This window comes from Dermochelys coriacea, chromosome 2, assembly GCF_009764565.3.
Source record: "Dermochelys coriacea isolate rDerCor1 chromosome 2, rDerCor1.pri.v4, whole genome shotgun sequence".
Lineage (NCBI taxonomy): Eukaryota > Metazoa > Chordata > Testudines > Dermochelyidae > Dermochelys > Dermochelys coriacea.
Genome location: NC_050069.1, coordinates 188,494,681 through 188,516,027, shown reverse-complemented (window position 1 = coordinate 188,516,027; position 21,347 = coordinate 188,494,681). Strand labels below are relative to the sequence as shown.

Below are 21,347 nucleotides of genomic sequence, written 5' to 3'. Positions count from 1 at the left end.
AATACAGAGAGACCTTGTTTGATTTTAGGGAACAGAAGTAATAAATGTATTCCATAATTCTTTTTGTGATTAATGTCAACCATGTCAAAATGGGAGTGTGTGCAAGAATGTGGCATGAATGAGTATCAGAGCTATGAGAGCTACTTAATAAGCAAGTGGTACACTTAATTTTTATGCAGTTTGTGACATATTTCGGGTAGGGTTGGCAACTTTCTAATTGCACAAAACCAAACACCCTTGACCCGCCTCCTACCCCAAGGCCCTGCCCATGCCCGAGGCTCCATCCCCCCCCCCCCCCGTTGCTTGTTCTTCCCCCTCCGAGCTGGGGCAGGGGTTGGGGTGTGGGAGAGGATTTGAGGTATGGGGTCCCGGTGGCGCTTACTGTGGCTCCAAGGAAGCGGCCGCCAGGTCCCTGCAGCCCCTAGGTGCATGGACGGCCACTTTCTGGGAGGTGCATGGAGCTAGGGCAGGCAAGGACCCTGCCTTAGCCCCAGAAATCCGCTGTGCTGCTGACTGGACTTTTAATGGCTTGGTAGGCGGTGTCAACCAGAACCACCAGGGTCCCTTTTTGATCGGGCATTCCAGTTGAAAACCTAATGCCTGGCAACCCTAATTTAGGGCACAGGCTCAGTGGAGTAACCATCACTTAGGCCCTGGTCCAGCAAAGCACACCACAGGGGAAGACCCAGAGTTCAGTGTGGTACCAGGTGAGCACAGGACTCCATCCAGTTGTGCTCCTTCCAGGATTTGAGTTTTAATATGGAAAATAAGATAAACTTTAATGGCCAAATTTTTGCAGCCCTTTATCCTTTTTTATACATTAAAATAAATGAAGGGCAGCTATCTATATGCTCCAGGTTCCCATAGCACTAATTAAAAATATGTCCTGGGTACAGCATTTTCAAGTAACCCATCACCATTTTAAGGTAAGCCTTCTGCTTAGGACAGTTCCCATCCTTACAATTACAATTCCCTGCCCCTTTGTTTGTTTTCAAATGCCTGGGATAATTCTAACTTAAAATGATTTTTTTAAAGCAGGATGTAAAATTCTAAGGTAGGAAAGAGCCATAACTAATATCCTTCCAGTCTTTCTGTATTCAGTAGCATAATCACATTTCTAATTTATATTAGTATACTGACAAGATACTTCTAGTGTGGAGCTGACCAAAAGCCAGACAAATTCAAATTAGAAGCAAGGCACAAAACTTTGTAATAGTGGGAGTGTCCATCCTCTTCTTTTCTGGAAGATGCTCTAGTCCAGTTCTGGAAGATTATGTATTTGACAGACCACGGTGGACTTTTCATTTCTTCTTAAATAAAAGAAAATATAGTTGTGTATAGAAGGCTCCAAATGTTAGCAGTGTTTTTACAACAAAGTTGCTAACTTGTTTTATGGAGATAGGAAAATAGAAGTGTTCACTCTTGCCATCATATGGTTCCACTTTCTTGAATCTGCTGCTCTAACAGTTTTAAGATATTTTTGATCATCAAAAATCTAAAAGTGAGATGAATTTTTGATATTTCCTGTACATTTGACAGAAGATGGGTTGATCTAGTAATACATGTGTACAAATCTATAGAGAAGCAATTATATTTAAGATTTTGGAGTGAGTGGAAGAAAACATTTAAAGGTGGACAGTCATTTCAAATCGAATCATTTAAACAAAATGAATTGTATGTAGTTCTAAGTGGTACACGTCCTTGAAATACCTGGCTGGTTTCTGTTGCTGTACAAATCACGTTTTTCAGTTTTTATAACATGCTTTTTTCCCCCCTCTTGCTATGTCTAAACCCACACAGACAAAAGGGGAAACTGAAAGTAAAACTTAAATAGGAGGGGGACAGTTTTTCTTTAAATCCTTTAATTTAGCAATCTTGGGAATTGCTTGTCGGAACAGTAGGTCAGCGTGTGCAGACAGCAACATGGTGCAGTGGTTGTGAAAGTGCCCAGTTCCAATGCAGTTGAGCTGCTGGGAAAGCCAGAGAGGAGGCTTTGGGGACCAGAACCAGTGAGTCTGTACAGGGCCACTGTATGGATGACCCTGGCTTCTCAGGGGTCTGCTTAAGAGACAGTGTTTTGGTAAGCATGGGGGGAACTCTGCCTGCCTTTTGGGTATTGAAGGGTGTAGTCTGTCCCTTACATGAGGCATGCTTCCTTCCAACAAGTAGAGTGATTGTCCATTATGATCCGGTTGTATGCTGGGAAGTGCTGTCAGTCCTATCTCAGTTCCTTAGTTTAGCGGTGACCTGTTAAGACTTAATGGATCTTCAAGGCTTTAGCTGTTCCTGTACTGGTAGAGGGGAGCAAGTTCTTCAAGGTTCCATATTGATATATGAATTTGGGTCTGAAACTAAGTCAATTTTTTCCATTTAAAAAATGTAGAGGGAGATGGATGAAAAATATTTTTGGATGTGTTTGGACGCAGTACCTTTAAAAACACTGTACAATAGGAAACTGAAATTTTACAAAAATATAGCACAACACTTCTTAGACATCACTTCATCTCATTTTATGGATGAGATAAAAGTAATCTAATCTACAGTACAAAGCAACTAAAAATCAGACCCCTCAAGAAGAGGTTTACATAACCATTGTCTAGTACAAATGAATATACCACCCTTTTTTCCTCTGTCAAAGATGTGGAGTCCAATATCTTCTTTTAACCTTTGTGAATGTTTTCCTTGTACTATACTGCTAAGACTTCTCATTTTGCTTTCTGCAGAAAATGCCCTAAAACACTACATTGATGATACAAAAAAGAAATTGCTAATTGTTTGGTTGATTGTTTGAATTCAGCAAATGCAGTCCTTACACTTCTCTTACGTTACCTGTAGTTAAATTCGATGGGCATAATACTGATAATCTCTGCTTGTGAAATGTACTATTGCCTTTGAACACCTGCTGCAAGAAACCCCCAAACAAACAAGCCCTCAAACTTGTCACAGAGTTCTGAAACATTTGTAAATTGTTGGGATTTTGAAATTATCTCTTACATAATGGCTTTTGCTGAGTATATTTTTGGTAACAGTGAGTAGTATTATACAATAAAATCTTACTTTCTCTTGATCATATCCCAAGCTCAAATCATCCATTTTTCAGTCCAGTACCTCGGAAAACTGAAAATATTGTAAACAAAAGACATATTGAACTGTATTTTTAGAGATGCTTTCATTTTGAATAATGACTAGATGCTTATATAATATGTGGAAACGGGAATCGTCATGTAAGTTGGCATTAATCAAATACACAGATACGTTGCCCAGATTTATTTTTAAAATTGCAGGTATGGTATGTGTATGAAAGGGGGAGAATGGGGAATTGGGTAGGAAAGAAATCCTGTGATTTATCTGTATAGAGGTAGTAGTTGAATTTGTTTACATGGATGAGGTATACAGAGAGAAGAAAAGGGGACCAAGGACAGAACTCCATGGACCCCACCCAGAAACTTGGAGGGGGGGGTGAGGAGAATCCTCCAAAGGGTACAGTGAGAATCCTCCAAAGGGTACGAGCATTTACAGAGGTTGGAGGATACCCAGGAAGGGAGAGAGAGTCATGAAAGATAAAGGAGGATAAGATTTCAAGAACGGGAGTATGGTTGACTGGGTTGAAGATAACTGACAGCTCAGGGAGCATGAGGATGGACTACTGGTTCTGAGGTTTGGCTAGGAAGTGGTCACTTTGGTGAATGTAGTTTCAATGGAGTGCAAGGGGTGGAAGCCAGAGTGGAGAGGATCTAGGATGGAATCGGAAGAGTGGAATTCCAGACAGCTACAGTATTGTAAATAGCATATTCAATGAGTCTAGAAATGGAAGGGAGATGAGGTGGTAGCTGGAGAAGTGGTGTCAAAGGTCGGTTACTTTAAAGCTTGCTTGTATTATAAGGGGGGAAAAGCCAAAGAGGAGAGCTTAAAGAGAAGAGTAAGGGAGGGGATGAGTGTGGGTGCGAGGGAGAGCAGGAGATGGAATGGGGTCACTAGAGGAAACAGAGAGGAGAAGAGCAGAGGAAAATGTCTGTGATAGGGGAGAAAGACGACAGTGTTGTAGGAGGGGAAGGAAAAGTAGGCCAAGGGGAGGGGGGAAAGGTCACATTGTATTTTCTCAATTTTCTGTTGGAAGAAATGGGTGAGATCCTGCACAGGTAGAGAAATAGAGGCAGTAGAGAGGAGGGTTTGAGGAGTGAGTCCAAAAAAAAAAAGACACTGGGATTGTGGGCATGTTGTTCACTAAGTTTGAGAATGTAGAGTTATTTAATAAGGAAGATGGAAGAACTGAAAGAGAAGGGAATGAATTTGTAGTGGAGGAAGTTAGCCTGACTATGGGATTTCCATCAGAGACTCCACAGCAAGAGAGCAGGAGCAAAAGAAAAGGATGTTGGTGGTGACCCAGAGTTGCGGGTTGGCAGGGATATCTTCATGTATCCACACTTTACTTAGTTACCAGTTTATTTCATGACTTTTTTTCTAAGAGAACATATCATAGATACAAGAGAAAAAGGATTTCCAAACCTTTATACTGTTCCTTTTCATTGTGAAAGATAGAACTAAGGTTCATCGAGATGGATACACTTGTTAAAAAGTGAATTTTGAGTTCCACTGGGCTCTGTCCTTGGTCCCCTTCTCTTCTCTCTCTACTCTTCATCTCTGGGCAATCTCGTCTTGTTAAAAGAATTCAACTTCTATCTTTATGCAGATGACTCAGATCTACCTCTCTGCTCCAAACCTCTCTCCCTCTATCCAGACTAAAATTTCAGCCTGTCATTGATGTCTCCTTCTGGATATCTAGCTGTCAGCTCAAGTTCAGCATGGCTGAAACAGAGCTCCTAATCTCTCTCTCGCCTTCTCCCACTCCTGTCAAGCCTCCCTCTTCTTCCTTTGTTGGTCACTGTGGACAACACTACCATCCTTGTTGACATCCAGGGTATAGGCTTGAGTGACATCTTTGACATGGACCTCTCTCTAGGACCTCATATCTAGGTTATGTGTAAATCTTGCTGATTCTTACTGTATAACATATCTAAAATGCAGCTTTTTCTGTCCAGGCATGCAGATGAAATTCTCATCCAGGCTCATATCATCTCGCATCTGGATTATTACAACATCGTTCTCTCTGGCCTTGACAAATGCAGTCTTGCCCCACTCTTGTACATTCAGAATGCTGTTGCAAATATTTTTTTTTCTGAGCCTGTTGCTTTGACCATGTGACCCCTCTTTTCATCCGTCCACAGTCTCCCCCTTCTCTATCACATCAAACAGAACCCAATTCTCTTTCAATGTCTTTGTTGACCTTTCCCCACCTTATCTATTACCTGTCATTCACTATCAAGATGTCAACTCCTGTCTCTGATCAGCCCATCATGCCAGCCTCCATCACCCACTTGTTAAATTTTCAAACATACCACCTTTGTGCTATCTCTCATGTTGCCCATCACGCTTGGGAGGAACTCCCTGTAAACATTCACAAAGCTAGCTCATTATCCTTCGTCAAATCCCTCATCAAAACTCCCTTTACCATGATGCCTATAAAAAAAAAATTGACAACGGCTAGGCTGCTCATGTGCTGAGACCATTGCTTATCATGTTGATGATGATCTCATTTTCCCTCTCCTCCCGGTATTCTGTCATTTGTTTGTAAATAGCTGTTGCCTTTTGTCTTACACTTAGATTATAAATTCTTTGAGGCAGGGACTGTCTGTATCTTCTATGTTTGTACAGCCCCTAGCTGAAGGGTTCCCTGATTGGGGCTTCTAGGAACTATGATCATAAATGATCATTTCCACCAAATGCATCCGATGAAGTGAGCTGTAGCTCACGAAAGCTTATGCTCTAATAAATTTGTTAGTCTCTAAGGTGCCACAAGTACTCCTTTTCTTTTTGCGAATACAGACTAACACGGCTGCTACTCTGAAACCTGTCATAAAAATAATAAGTAATAACAATAATGCAGTAGGCAGACAAATCTGTGTGTGGCTTTTGAAAAGTATGTGAAATGTATAGAGATCTAAACTGCCCAATGTCTTCATTGCTAGACTCTAGATCTTTTTAAATCCTCCAATGAGGGAGTGAGTGAAAATCAGGAAACGCCATCTTTAAGGAAGCAGGCTTAAAACCCAGGGGATATATTGCACCTGTAGTTGGTGGTGTAAAACTAGTATGTGTGTGGAGAAATCCTTTGCTCTTAAAATAGCATGGTTATCATTAGAGTTCATTCTGGTGGTGTGTGTACACAAAACTAGATGCTGCTGATAAAGAGGAGGTTGCTAGGTCATTTAATACATTAGGATTTACTTGTAAACAGTGAGTCACTGTAAGGATGTTGCCATCACTTTTGATCAAACCCTTTCAGACATAGTTTGTAGCTGCTGATTTATTTCCTTTTAGTGGCACAGTTTGTTTGTTCAGAGATATAGCTTCACAAGAGAAATATGTGCCTCTGTGACCAGCAAGCTTGATATAGTGTGACGCTCTTGCACCTCCAAGCAGGTTCTCCCTCTCTGTTAGCTTGTTCAGTGTGCTGCATTGAGCAAACCTGATCGTAATAAATCAGCTCTGTGTACTTGTACGTTGACCTTTAGTTGTTTGTAATGTCTTTGATACTGTGGTCACCTGTTGTACCCCCTCCTTCAGCCTTGCCTGATAAGTATCAGACATGCCAAATCTACCTGTTGTAGATCCTATCATTGCATCTTAGGTCAGCAAGCATATGTGCCTTTGCTGGGCAATGCTGTAGGGTGGGGAACACCCTATCTCTCGATATCTTTCAGTCCCATTTTCCCTATATAAACATGTTTCTAATGTTTACGGTGAAGCTACCCCATGCCTGTTAATAATGACTGAAGGAGAACAGCACAGAAAATGAGGCGGTAGACTTAGAGTGCAGTATATTCCTCTACACCTTATGAATTTGCAACATCAACATTGTCTTGTTTTAATGATACTATCAAGATGCCACAATGTCATGCTATTTTAGTAGTCATTAAAATTCTTTCTTGCTCTCAGGATCCCTTGTTTTATCAGACTTAATATGTGACTCAAAGTAAACATGTCAGCACTTATGCACATCCACCAGTTTGTTTTCACAATGACATGCACACTAAGCTGAGCAGGTGTGGTGTTTGTTTTTTTTTTTTTTCCTTCTTGCAACAAGGTTGCAGGTGTGGTGGTAGAAGTTCAAATATGAGACAAATGTTAGGGTAGGTTGATGTTGGGTTTTCCCCCCTACAACTTTAACAAGATCACTTTGACATTCCCATTTTAGGAAGAGTATTAATGTTTTGGCTGCCTTTTTTAAACAACATTCTCTATCTAGAGATAAAAATTAAAATCTGTCTGGTAAATTAACACTGTCGATGTATTCTGGTGTGGTAGTGCCAGCAAATATTTCAAATATGTGGGTGTAACCCCTCTCATAAAAGAGCTCCTGCAAATTATCCTAAACCTCTGCTAAAGAATCAGAATGGAGTATCCAGTTTGTAAGCCTACTATGCATGAAACAATACCTGAAATCCCTGGGAGTAATGGATATGGAGGGGTTGCAAGATGGAGCCCCTACTGTATACGCACATACTCCAACGTGCTCCTGTTTCAGTGAACAAAAGCCATTGTAAATGATTTATCAGCTACAACCTAGATTAACTGAGAAGGATATTACATGTAGGCTTAGAATGCTTGACTTCTGGGTCTATCCTGAAGACACTAGCAAGCACAGTTCTCTGTCTGTGAGTAGTTCCCTTGAAATGAAAGGAGATACTGACAGTAATAAACACTACATCAGTCTTACCAACTTTCATGAGTTTTATTGCGAGTCTCATGATATTTGATGGTTTTTCTTAATGCACCAGCTGACAGACGCAAATTATTTAAGAATCCCAGCTTTAATCTGAAGAAAAAAAAATCTAGTCTTCATGTTTGTTGAGATAAACTTGAAAACATGAAGAAAGTATACCCTAAAGGTTCAGAAACCAGAAGGCAAATAAAAAAAAAAAACCCCCAAAACTTCTTATTTAAAAATCATCTCATCATTTTGGGGCCAATCATGATTTTCTGGGAATCTGACTTGTAATTTTTGAACGCTAACTATCCCAATACTGTAATGTAGAACAGTAAGTTTTTTGCAGAATCAGGACTTGGTAAATGGCAATAGGTGAGTCCTTCTTCCACCCAAAAACTTGCACTATTTTTCCATCTTATTCATGTAAACTTTTAAATAAACTTTGAAAAAAAGAGATTAATACCTGTACTACAGGGCATAGCATTTGTAGATAACCAGTGCATTCTATGCCCCTCTGCTCTGCCTGGCAAGATATTATGCCATCATTATAAAATAATTATCAAATGTTTTTTATTCCTGAATCTGTTATGAATGTTCTGCAGTCACATACATTTGAATGAATGAATTTTTAAATTTGCCAGTGGTGCAAAGATCTGAGGATAAAAATTGGAAAAACACCTTAATATTATCTGTCCAAATTCTTAAGAAAACTGAATCCTTCCTTACCTAGTTATGCAATATGTAAGGTAGTACCTTTGAAAGAATTATACCATTAATTAAACAAAAGTAGTTGATAATTATTCCTTAACAATCAAATTGATTTGGGGCCTAGACTGTTTGTGGTGCCAAGTTTTCTCAACTGTAAATAAAGTTAATGGAAGCTGAAGGTGTCCAGCCCCTAACAAGATCACACTGTAAGTGGTATCAAACTAATGGTTACTAAATTAACATTTTTTGAAAGAAAAATTGCTGCTCTGTGCAAAGCAAATGGCTGTGTTTTTCTTATCCAGTTGTATACATGTGCCTGCGTGGGAGGAGTAGTATGTTTTCTGAAAATGTGTTTTTTTTTTCTTTTTAAAAACTTTTTTAATAGTGTTAATATTTAGCTGTTCACATTGAAAGGTCCTGTAAGTGCAAAATATAAAGTCTCGGAGTCAAATTTTTTGCCTTGGGGTTATTTTCCTAGTGCATTGTTATTAAGTCTGTTACTACTTCTGTTAATAAACTATGGGTTGGTTTGTTTTTTAATAAAATGAATAGGTCTGTAGGCATAGTTAGTGGAGAAGCAGCAAGCAACTTCTTAAAAAAAAATAGCTTTTTAATAAAGATCTTAGAGTATGAAGTCTCCAGAATTAGCTGCTATTCACCCAAGAGTTCTGATCGAACTCAAATATGAAATTCGACAATAAACAACTGGGGCATGTAACCTGTTGCTTAAATTAGCTTCTGAACCAGATGACTGGAGAGTAGCTAATGTAATGCTGATATTTAAAGCAGGCTCCAGGGGTGACCCGGGCAATTAGACTGCTATGCCTAACTTCAGTACCAGGGAAATTGGTTGAAACTCTAGTAAAGGACAGAATTATTGGACACACAGATAAACATAATATGTTGGAAGGGTCAACATGGTTTTTGTAAAGGGAAATCATGCCTCCTCAATCTATTAGAACTCTTTGAGGAAGTCAACAAGCATGTGGACAAGGTTGATCCAGTTGATGTAATGTGCTTGGACTTTCAAAAAGCCTTTGACAAAGTCCCTCACCAAAGGTACTTAAGCAAACTAGACAGTCATGGGATAAGAATGAAGGTCATCTTGTAGATTAGTAACTAGTTAAAAAAATAGAAAACACGGTAGGAATAAATGATCATTTTTCAGACTGGAGAGTGGTAAAAAGTGAGGTCCCCTAAGGATCTATACTGGGACCTGTGCTGTTCAACATGTTCAAAAATGGTCTGGAAAAGGAGCTGAGGTGGTAAAATTTTCAGATAATACAAAATTACTCAAGATAGTTAAGTCCAAAGCTGACTGAAGATTTACAAAGGAGTCTCTCATAGCTGGGTGACTGGGCAACAAAATGGCAGATGAAATTCAACATGAATAAATTAAAAGTAATGCGCATTGCAAAAAATAATCCCAATGACATAAACAAAATTTTGTGGTCTAAATTAGCTGTTATCACTCAAGACCTTGGAGTCATCGTGAATAGTTCTCTGAAAACATCTGCTCTCTGTACGGTGGCCGTCAGAAAAGCTAACAGAATGTTAGGAACCATTTGGAAAGGGATAGATAATAAGACAGTAAATATCATAATGCCACTATATAAATCATGGTACACCCACACCTTGTATAGTGTGTGCAGTTCTGGTTGCTCCATCTAAAAAAAGATACATTAGAATTGGAAAAGGTACAGAGAAGGGCAGCAAAAATGATTAGAGGTATGGAATGGCTTCTATATGAGGAAAGATTTAAAAAAAAATACGAGGACTATTCAGTTTAGAAAAGAGATGACAAAGAGGAGATATGATAGAGGTCTATAAAATCATGAGTGGTCAAGAGAAAGGGAATATGGAAGTTTCACAGGGTGCTCCACACACTGCTGTGCTGGAGCCGCCTCCTGGTCACTCTGGGGATTAACTCTTGAGGTCAGTGCCCCTGTCTGTGGTTTGCACGCCTTTGCTCTGCCTCTCCCTATTGCTTGCAGGCCCTCTCTAAGCCCCAGGAACCAAGGCATCCTCTTTGTGACTATGCCCTGTGGCCGGGTCACTCAGTGTCAGTGTTCCTCTCCTCCCCTTCCCCCTCCCCCTTCGCCCCCCTGTTCACCTGGTTAGCAAAAACCCTTTCCCCTAACAGTTCTAGTCAGTCTTCCCTGCCACTATCTCAGTGGCTGGTAGGGGAACCGTGGCCCATGCTCTCCTTCAGGTTCCAGGGACCCTCAGCTCAGCAGTTCTGGGCTTTCCTCTACCAGCCCTCACTGCTTCTTCCTTGGACTGCTTCCTACAATTCCTGGTTTCCCCCCTACTCTAGGAATACCAGCTCCAAAGCTTCCTCCCTCTTCCCAGGGAGTGACTGCCCCTTTCCCAGTAGCCCCCTTCTATTGCCAGCTACCTGGTTGTATAGGCCCAGTCTATTCCTGCCCAGCTGAGCCTGCATTCAGTTAGCTCCCTGGCTTCTCCTCCAGGTCAGCCTATGGAGTTAATTGGCCTACTTGTCCATCTAAACATCTGTCAGTCCTGTGTGGGATGGATTTCCTATCGTAGGAAGTGTTATTTATCCCTTCACATAATGCAAGAACTAGGGGTCACCTGCTGAAATTAATAAGCAGCAGGTTTAAAACAAACAACAAAAGGAAGTACTTCTTCAATAACACACAGTCAACCTGTGGAACTCATTGCCATGGGATGATAAGGCCAAAAATATAAGTGAGTTCAAAAAAGAATTAGATAAGTTCATCAATGGCAATTAGCCAAGTTGGTCATGGTTGCAACCCCATGCTCCAGAAGTCCCTAGGACTCCTACTGCCAAAAGCTGGGAATGGACAACAGGGGATGGATCTCTTGAAATTGCCCTGTTCCGTTCATTCCCTCTGAAGCACCTGGCATTGGCCACAGTCCAAAGACAGGACACTGAGCTAGAAGGACCATTGGTCTGACCCAATATGGCCATTTTTATGTTCATATGTAAAGTTCTTTCTAATACAGATACCTCAATTTTCCTTAGCTCATTTTCATCTCATTTATATTAATATATCTTTTTACCACCCTAAGCAATTCCTTACCCTCTTTGGTATTATTCCCTTCATATACATCTCTTGTAAAATTTTCTGGCCCCACTCAGTCTTCTTTCTGGTTTTAAAAGGATCTGGACAGATGATCATTAATTTGTGCCCTTCTTATTCCCTCAGTTACTGTACAGTCTGTTACATCCTGGTGAGAATGAAGATGTTGATGCTGTCATATGCATATGCTGTCATCACCCGCACAAATTGCTTTGTTACCACAATATAACAACTTCTCCATTGATTAGGCTGAGGAGCCACTTCCCTGACTGGGCTGGGGAGTGTGAGTGATATTTTCTGCAGTCAGCATGGGATACCTTCCTGCTATTAAGCAATAAGAGACAATTTAAGAAAGCACTTAATACCATTTGTGAAAGATTAGAAAAGAAAGTTACTCTGTGTACAGACTGCATGCTTTGTGATGCTGGCAGACCAGGAGCCAGCTCATGCTAAGGCTCAAGGGCTTACTGAACACTGACAAACGCATAGCTGGAAACTAGTCTGGCTCACCTGTGTGTTAGTGTTGTTAAAACAGATGTTAAGTTTATAAGAATGTGTTTAGAGTTTGGACTTTGAAATGCTTGTGAGTGGCTGCACGCATTAATCTCACTTATCATATCTGTACCCCATGTTATAAGGTAATCAATTAAATGTTTGCTTTGTAACTGGAAACACCCACAGTCAAGAGAGAAGCATTACCAAGTGTGGAATACTGATTTTCCACAAGAGGTGTCATTGTCTGTCCAACAAAAGAAGGCCCATAGATAAGGCTAAGATTATGTCATGGAGGTCATGGAATCCATGACTCCCGTGACCTCCATGACATTTTCCACTTCAGCCCAAGGGCAATGGAGCTGGAGCTGTCAGCCGGCGGGGGCTCTGAGCTGTTTTGGGGGGACCCCGCAGCTCTGAGGCGCTGCGCATGGCATGGGGGGACCCCGCAGCTCTGAGGCGCTGTGCATGGTGTGGGAGGGACCCTTCAGCTCCGAGACGCTGCGCATGGTGCAGGGGGGACCCCGCAGCTCTGAGCTGCTGCAGGTGCCCAGGGGGAACCCTGGAGCTCCCAGCCACAGCGGGTGTTGGACTCCCCCTTCCTTTCCCACAGTAGGGCTGGGGCTCAGCCCCATTTTGTCACAGTTTATTATTTTTAGTTGAAGTCAGGGATAGGTCACAAGCTTCTGTGAAATTTTTTTTATTGCCCGTAACCGTGTCTATGGCTTTTATTAAAAATAAGTGACAAAATCTTAACCTTACCGATAGACACCAGGCGAACCATTGTGGAACATCAGTGCACAAAAGACTTTGTTGATTGTTCCTGCTCCACCCGCAAGAAGAGGGGACATACACAAATGCTCGTCCCATCACAGTTTGAACTCTGGGGGAAGGGAATGAAAATCTCTGACCAGAAAGAACTGTATCGCTGTGTGGCTTGGAATTTGGAGAGGTCAATATTTCTGAGCTTAAGCAAGGGATCCCCAAGCTGTTTATCTTGGATTAGACCTAAAGGACAGATAGAGCTTGCATGTTACAGCAGCTTCTATACTTTTTGAAACCTAAGACTGTACTCCTTTGTGTGTATATGTTTACCTGCTTTAACCTTGTAAATAAGTATTATTTCTTTTTCCTAGTTAATAAATCTTTAGTTTATTACAGAATTGGCTTGAGGAATTGGCTTTGGTGCGAGATCTGAGTTACAATAGACCTGGGATAAGTGACTGGTTCTTTGGGACTGGAAGTGATGTGAATATTGTGATTTTTGGTGTAAGGGACCATTTATCACAAAGGCAAGCTTGTCTGGGTGGCAAGATAGACCACAGTACCAAGAAGACTGTCTGTGACTCCATGTTAAGGCTGTTTTGGTCCTTGAGGAGTTCACATTTGATACTTGGTTGGTGAAATTTAATTATAGAACAGACAACCAATTTAGAGGTTTCAGAGTAGCAGCCGTGTTAGTCTGTATTCGAAAAGAAAAGTAGTACTTGTGGCACCTTAGAGACTAACAAATTTATTTGAGCATAAGCTTTTGTGAGCTACAGCTCACTTCATCGGATGCATTCGGTGGAAAATACAGTGGGGAGATTTATATACACACACAGAGAACATGAAACAATGGGTTTTATCATACACACTGTAAGGAGAGTGATCACTTAAGATGAGCTATTACCAGCAGGAAGCGGGGGGAAGGAGGAAACCTTTTATGGTGATGATCAAGGTGGGCCATTTCCAGCAGTTAACAAGAACATCTGAGGAACAGTGGGGGATGAGGTGGGGAGGGGGGAGAAATAACATGGGGAAATAGTTTTACTTTGTGTAATGACCCATCCACTCCCAGTCTCTATTCAAGCCTAAATTAATTGTATCCAGTTTGCAAATTAATCCCAATTCAGCAGTCTCTCCTTGGAGTCTGTTTTTGAAGTTTTTTTGTTGAAGGATAGCCACCCTCAGGTCTGTAATCGAGTGACCGGAGAGACTGAAGTGTTCTCTGACTGATTTTTGAATGTTATGTTTCTTGACGACTGATTTGTGTCCATTTGTTCTTTTACGTAGAGACTGTCCGGTTTGGCCAATGTACATGGCAGAGGGGCATTGCTGGCACATGATGGCATATATCACATTGGTAGATGTGCAGATGAGATGGCCTGTCTCCCAAGATCTGTGAGAGTGATGGGTCATCCTTCAGGATAGGTTTAAATGAGTATATTAATGTAATGTTAATGTAAAGTGAGTTTAGAGATTTTTTTTTCAAGGTTTTAAATCACATCTAGAAACAGATTGTGGTTGGTTGGTTGGTTCCTGTGAGTGAAGGTTGTGGAGAAACTGCACTATAAATTAAATCTGAATAAGATGAGTCTTAATTTTGTGGGTTTAAAAAAAAAAAGTAAATATATTCAACAAATGTAGTTTGTCTAGATCAAGTAGTAATTAGCTTTTAGTAATAAAAAATGACTTTTTGGAAATTCTTCTTTTCATACCTCTAAGATGCCACAAGTACTCCTTTTCTTTTAACCAACTTAGAGTTTGTGCGCTGGTTTGTAACAGCCTGCCCTGAGGTTGGTACCCATGTTCCTGAATCAGTTGAGAGCATTAAATACAATTTGTGAAAGACTGGAGAAGTAAGTTAACCTGTATACAGACTCTGTGCTTAATAAAAAGTTTTGCAAACACAAATATTCAGATCTGTCCACTCCTGCATACTCCTGTTTATCGTTGGAACTGAGAACTTGTATGATTTTAGTTCATTCATTACACCGACCCTGTCCTTGAAAATACGCTGTGATGCCACACATGCATTTCTGATATTGCAATATTTCAGTTTCCCAGACAAGTTGTAGAATACACAGTTAGAGTGACAGTAGAAAATATGCACTGCAGGATTAATATGGCATGCAAGTTAAAAGCTTGGTTAAAGGGTAGTATGGCGGTGGGGGTTTGGGGAGTGGTGTTTGGTTTTTTGCTTTTTGAAAGTTTTTTTTATTGCTCTGAGATCAATGAAAAGCTGAATTCTTGACCCTGTTTTTGACCCTAAGGCTAATATTGCAGTCAGATTTATGGCAAAAAAAACCCATTTGATATAATATACAGTAACAGCAAGTTTCCAAGATCTATACATTCAATAGCCCTGTGAAACCTGTTACTAGTGGCATTAGGCAATAATTTACAAAGGTGACTTAACTTAGTAAAGTCCCCACCCTCAAAGAGGTGTAGCAGTGTAAGTATCAGTTTGTACTTCCTTGTTGCTATGATACTTTTAGGAAGCTACCATTCACTTTGAATAGGGGGATAGAAATTTGTCAAATGAACTGATTCTTAAAAAGAGATTTCAGCACACTAACTATTGTTTATGTGAAATGTGCAAATAGAGCTATTAAATGTAACAACTTTCGAGTCTGGTATGATGAACAATATAATATTTTTAGTAATTATTAGATGGTTCACACACACACATCCCAGCTCTTCTCTGTATTTTTTCAAAGGTGTTGTACTAATGACGACATACACAAGTAATCAGCTAGTAGTTTTAGTTGAAGTATGTTAACTGATGAAGATGGTACCTCTTCCATGGGGACTTTACTTGAGTCTTTTCACAAATGTAGCCTGAAAGGAGATGGCTTGCCATCTCCCAGGGTACTAAGGTATAGGACAGTTTCTGCCTTGGGATGATTTTAGCAATGTCAGTAAATGAATCCGTAAATGAAGAGGAAAGCTTTGAATGTGCCTGTGAAAATGAACACAGGAACCCACAGAGGTTTCACAATGAAAACCTTGAAATCTTGGAAGAAGGTACTTTTTATGTTCAATCTAAAACTTTTTATGCTAATAAAATAGGATATGAAATAGTTAATTTAAAGTGAGTTTAGATTTTTTTTTCAAGGTTTTAAATCGCATCTAGAAACAGATTGTGGTTGGTTGGTTGGTTGGTTGGTTCCTGTGAGTGAAGGTTGTGGAGAAACTGCACTATAAATTAAATATATTCAACAATTATAAAAAAAAAAATACAAATGTAGTTTGTCTAGATCAAGTAGTAATTAGCTTTTAGTAATAAAAATGACTTTTTGGAAATTCTTCTTTTCAAATAATTTTTCAACTACTTGTAGGTTAAATATTTTTGCTTTCCTGGCCCCTTCCCTATGGCAGGTGTATGTGTGTGTGTTTCGGGGGGGTGGGGGTGGGGGAAGAGGTTGTGTGTTTGTTTTATGGTTACTTACGGTGGGTCAGTTTTAGAACAAATGCAAACTTCAGACTTAATTATGGAATCTTAAGTATGTAAACTAAAATGTAGTGTGTTCATATCTCAAGATTGTGTGATCTTAAGATTTTAAAAAGTTATTTGTGATGGAATGAGCATTGTAATGCCAGACAATCAAGAAGGCATGCTGGTAGTTTGGAGAGGGAGTGCTGATTATTGTGTAAGTGCTGTTATTGGATTTTCAGTCTTGGTCTCCTGACTGCTGGGGAGACAGCATATTTTGCCTGGGGATGGGAGACAGGAGGTAGACAGGGAGAGTTTTTGTCACTCAAGTGATCCCTCCAGCCAGTTAAGCACTGCCTCCTGTACTGTACTTTGATACACTGAGCAAAACATATCTGTGGTGTCATCTTACATGCTACAACATTCCCTCTGAAGCAGCAGCTTTATAGATGAATGCTTGCAGTCCAAAGAACACTATCCTGTCATGCTGCCATCCAGAGACTGCAGGGGAGAACAACAGAGATTAAGAATAAGAGTCGATTGAGTATGAAGAGAGTATTTTGTGGCCAGAAGAATATTAACCGTGATGGCCTCTAGGGTGGGGGATAAAGCAAGACCATTTTGTCAAACTTTCTTGTTTAAAAGAAGTTTTTTTAAAAAAAAAAAGTTTCTCTTGAAATATTTTAAGGGCAAACATGGTAATGCTCCTGTTGCATGAGACTTCCATTTGTTGTATGTTTCATGTGATTTTTTTGTTTTTTGAATCAAGTATAGGCCTCTTATGATGCAGTACCACCTCTCTTTATCCACCACTTGAAAAACAACCCACCCCATTTGTTATCTGAGGTTGCGAGAAAAGGCTATGATGTTCCTTAAACTTGTGGACAAAAGGTTGTTTGTGTAAGAAAACATGCACAAAAAAGGAAGCTTTAAAAGAACAGAAAGTACCTATGTAGTTTGTTAGAGAGGAGGCAGATGAGAACACAAGCACAAAATTCTACAGCAAGAAGGAGAAATATCCAATTCTTTCTTGCTAGTAAGCTGGCAGAAAAGGGAATCTGATGGATAACAGCCTATGTCTATGGGAACCGTTCATAGAGTGTTTGCTATGTGCTCCAAATTTCCTTCAGCATGTTAAGGGCAGTGAGTTAGAGAGAGAGGTGTCTGAGCGAAGGGTTTTTAGAGCTCCATTGCCCATCTGATTGAGAATGACATGCCGAATGCTTCTGTTTGACTGTATAGGTAATTTTGGTGTAGTGACTGATGTGGTTTATACAGCAATTTTTAGATGTTGTGATGAATTGCCCTCATTCCAGTTTATGGTATAATTAATAAGGACTAAAACTTGGCGCCAGTTTTATATGTTGGATATGTCTTGTTTTATGTACTGGGAGCAATTAATTATGTACACCCTAAAAACCTTCAGCTAGATGTAGACACATTACAGTGATAATCATCACCATGTTATTTGTAGAATAACATATGTTCATTGTTCAGGAAGTGGGAAAGGGTTGAGAATATTTTAGTACTTTTCTGTGGGCTGACTACAGTGGAATTTTATGTAATGAACATGGCTTATAGTGACTGTTCCAGCTTTTATTGATAGAAAATGAACTTCTGAAGGCTGGTCCCTCTTTTTACTGATCTGTAAGCCCCTCACCTTATGCTATTCAATGGTCTGGCAGACTGGATCAAACTTATTTTCAAAGATAGGAGACAATTTCAAAACCTTTTCCATGTCATTTAGCTGCAGATAAAGATTGTTATCTGTTTGGGAGTGCCAGTGAGAGCCTATTATTATTACTGCAGTATATATTATTTATGTAACAATCGCATCCAGAGGCCTGAGTCAGGATCATGGCATGTAGCAGGGCCACTGTGATAAATGCTGAACAAATCCATATCATGACTCAAGCCAAGGTTTTAAAAAATGACTAGTGATTTTGGAGACAGTGATGTTGTTGGGCCCATGTTGATACCCTGTAAAGGGACCTGACTTTCAAAAATGGAACACTCATATGCTGAAAACCCAGGCCCCATTAAGGAGTCTCAGGTTGGATCCTCAAATACTCAGGCACAGAAAATCATATGTGGCTGCAGTCACTGCCCCAAAGAGCTGACAATCTAAGAAGAGAATTGACATAATTGGGGGAGGAATACAATCAAATTTATATACATTTGCAATTTTAAATCTTTTCAAAGATATATGTAGGTAAAATAAATGCCACTCAGGTCATTGTTTTTGGTTAATTTATTATAGGTATTGAAGCGGGGATAGGTTTTTTGAAGAAATTTGGAGGTTTGCAGATTTAGGTCACTTCCCAGAGAGCAATCCATGCATAAGGGTCAGTGTATAAGGAGGTATGTAGTTCTGTGAGAAGATTCATAAGTTGCAAAGCCAGAAGAGGACCACTGTCATGTACTCTGACCTCCTGTACAACACAGGCCATAGAACTTTCCCAAATTAATTCCTAGAACAGATCTTTTAGGAAATCATCCAATCCTGATTTAAAAATGGTCAGTGATGGAGAATCCACCACAACCCTTGGTAAATTGTTCCAGTGCTTAATTACCCTTGCTTTTAAAATGTATGCCTTATTTCCAGTCTGAATTTGTCTAGCTTCGACTTGCAGCTCATGTTATACCTCTCTCTGCCAGACTGAAGAGCCCATTATTAAATATTCCCCTTGTAGGTACTTAGACTGATCAAGTCACCCTTTAACTCTTTCTTTTTGTTAAACAAAATAGATTCGGCTCTTTGAGCCTATCGCTAGAAGGCATGTTTTTAAATCCTTTAATCATTTTCATGGCTCTTATCTGAACCCTCTCCAATCTATCAACATCCTTCCTGAAATGTGGGCCCCAGAACTGGACACAGTATTCCAGCAGCAGTTTCTCTAGTTTCAAATACAGAGGTAAAATAACCTCTCTACTCAGACTCAAGATTTCCCTATTTATGCTTCCCGGGATTGCATTAATTCTTTTGGCCACAGCATCACACTGGGAGCTCGTGTTCAGCTAATTATTCACCAAAGTCTCCAAACTTTTTTCAGAGTCACTCCTTCCCAGAATAGAGTCCGGCATCCTGTAAGTATGGCCCACATTCCTTGGTCCTAGATCTATATGTTTACATTTAGCATATTAAAATATATATTTGTTTGTTTGTGCCCAGTTTACCAAGAGATCCAGGTTGCTCTGAATCAGTGAACTGTCCTATTCATTTTTTACCACTTCTCCAATTTTTGTGTCATTTGAACATTTTATCAGTGATTTTTTTTCTTCCAGGCCATTGATAAAAATATTAAATAGTATAGAGCTAAGAACCAGTACCTCCAGGACTCTAAAGGAAACATACCCCCTCAATGGCAATTCTCTGATTACAGTTACATTTTGAGACCTATTAGCCAGGTTTTAATCTATTTAGTGTGTGCCATGTTAATTTTATATCATTGTAGTATTTTATTCAGAATGTCATGTGGCACCAAGTCAAATGCCTTACGGAAGTACAAGTATATTATATCAACACTGTTACTTTTATCAACCAAACTTATAATCTCATTTTAAAAAAAAATAAAAACTTCTCTCAGTGTAGTAGAGGAAAACTCTTCCAGTGCATACCCTGCCTTAGGGAGAACTCTACAAAATGGCTACCATCTCACACTTTTGTGCCCCCCTCCCATGCTCTAATTGTTTCCCAAACCCTTTTGCGTGTTTTAGAATGACTAATATAACATCATTAGTTTGCTGTATTTGAGACCTTACTATTGGAGCCTCCATGGAACCAAGTTGTTGGAACACTCTATGGGTGAACTGTGGTTGTAAACTCCCTTTAAAACACATCAAAAAAACCACATCCATCTTCCATAAATCCATACTGATTGGATTAATTACATTATCCTCCTTTAGTTTATTATGGATCAGGTCCCTTATCAGCCTCTCCATTATCTTGCCTGGGTTCAATGACAGGCTGATGTGCCTGTAATTACCTGGAATGTCCTGCTTATCCTTTTTAGCTTTCAGCTCCTTATATTCATTACTATCAACTTCCCCTTTCTTCCTTTTTTTTTTTCCCCCTATAGACATAATTGTTGGGTTTTTTTACAGCTGCCTTCACTTCCCCTCTAAACCAGGTTTTTAACCAGCACAGCCTCCTTCCTCAGTTGTGGGATTGTAGCTTTTTAGGCATTATAGTAAGGTGTTCTTAAATTATTCCCAGTTATCATTCACATGTGCCTGAGTAAGTTCTTCTTCCCATCTGATATGGCTCATACATGACCAACTAATGATAAGGCTGGAGGCACTGGGGGAGCAGAGGCAGCAGCAGGTTGTGGACAATGCAGAAAGGGTCTAGAGTGAATAAATAGGAAGGAGGGGTGGAATTGTGAAGGGCCTTGATAGTGAGGACAAGAAGCCTGCACTTAATGAAGTGAAATGGTTTAGCAAGTAGAAGGGATTCATATGGACGTGATGTGGCCGGAATGGTGGGCAAAAAAGAAGATCTTAGCAACTGCATTTTGTCTGGACCTGAGGTGGATGGTTGGCCTGTAGGAAGGGTGGAGAGGAGGAGTCTAGGATAGTCAAAACCCAGGTGATGAGGCCTTGGACAAGAGTTTTGGCTGTTTGGGTGTAAGGAAAAGAATAGATTTCAGATGTTATCAAAGAACAATTGACATAACTTTGATGTTGAGGGTAAGAGAGAGTCAGGTGGTGATGAATCCCAGGTTGGCCAGTCTGAGTGACAGGGAACATTGTGGTGGTATCAAAGTAACTGAGAATAGGGAGAATTGTGAGGGGTATCCAGGATGAGAGATAGGTCATAAGTGGACAGGTAACTTGAGTGTCATCATCCAGGAGCAGCTGAGATGGTCCAGAGGGAAGATGTGATTGGAGAATAGGAAAGGGTCAAGACCTTAAGACCCCCATGGATTGTGAGGCATGGGAGGAAGAGGATTCACTGAAGGAGTGATCACAAACGCAGGAGAATAAACCTGAATCGATGGAATCAGGAACCAAGGGTGGACAAGATTTCAGAGAGAAATGTATGATTGTCAGTGTCAAACAAGACATAGTTTGAGAAAGATGAGTATGGAGTACCAGGATTTATCCGGGGAAA

At 40.1% G+C, this 21,347-nt stretch overlaps 1 protein-coding gene across 8 annotated transcripts in view; it reads left to right on the top strand.

Annotated features, from left to right (window-relative positions):
• Positions 1–21,347, top strand: part of TRAK1 (trafficking kinesin protein 1) — a 125,943-nt gene that overhangs the window by 45,588 nt on the left and 59,008 nt on the right. Inside the window, exon 1 of one of the 8 annotated variants that reach the window (XM_043508868.1) lies at positions 15,561–15,825. The exons of 5 other annotated variants lie outside the window; for them this stretch is intronic. In XM_043508868.1, coding sequence (XP_043364803.1) covers positions 15,702–15,825 — 124 coding nt within the window. In that variant the 5' untranslated portion in view covers positions 15,561–15,701. Of the gene's footprint in view, positions 1–15,560; positions 15,826–21,347 lie in introns of those variants that run through there. 2 more of the 8 variants (XM_043508871.1, XM_043508869.1) reach the window with 2 other exon arrangements.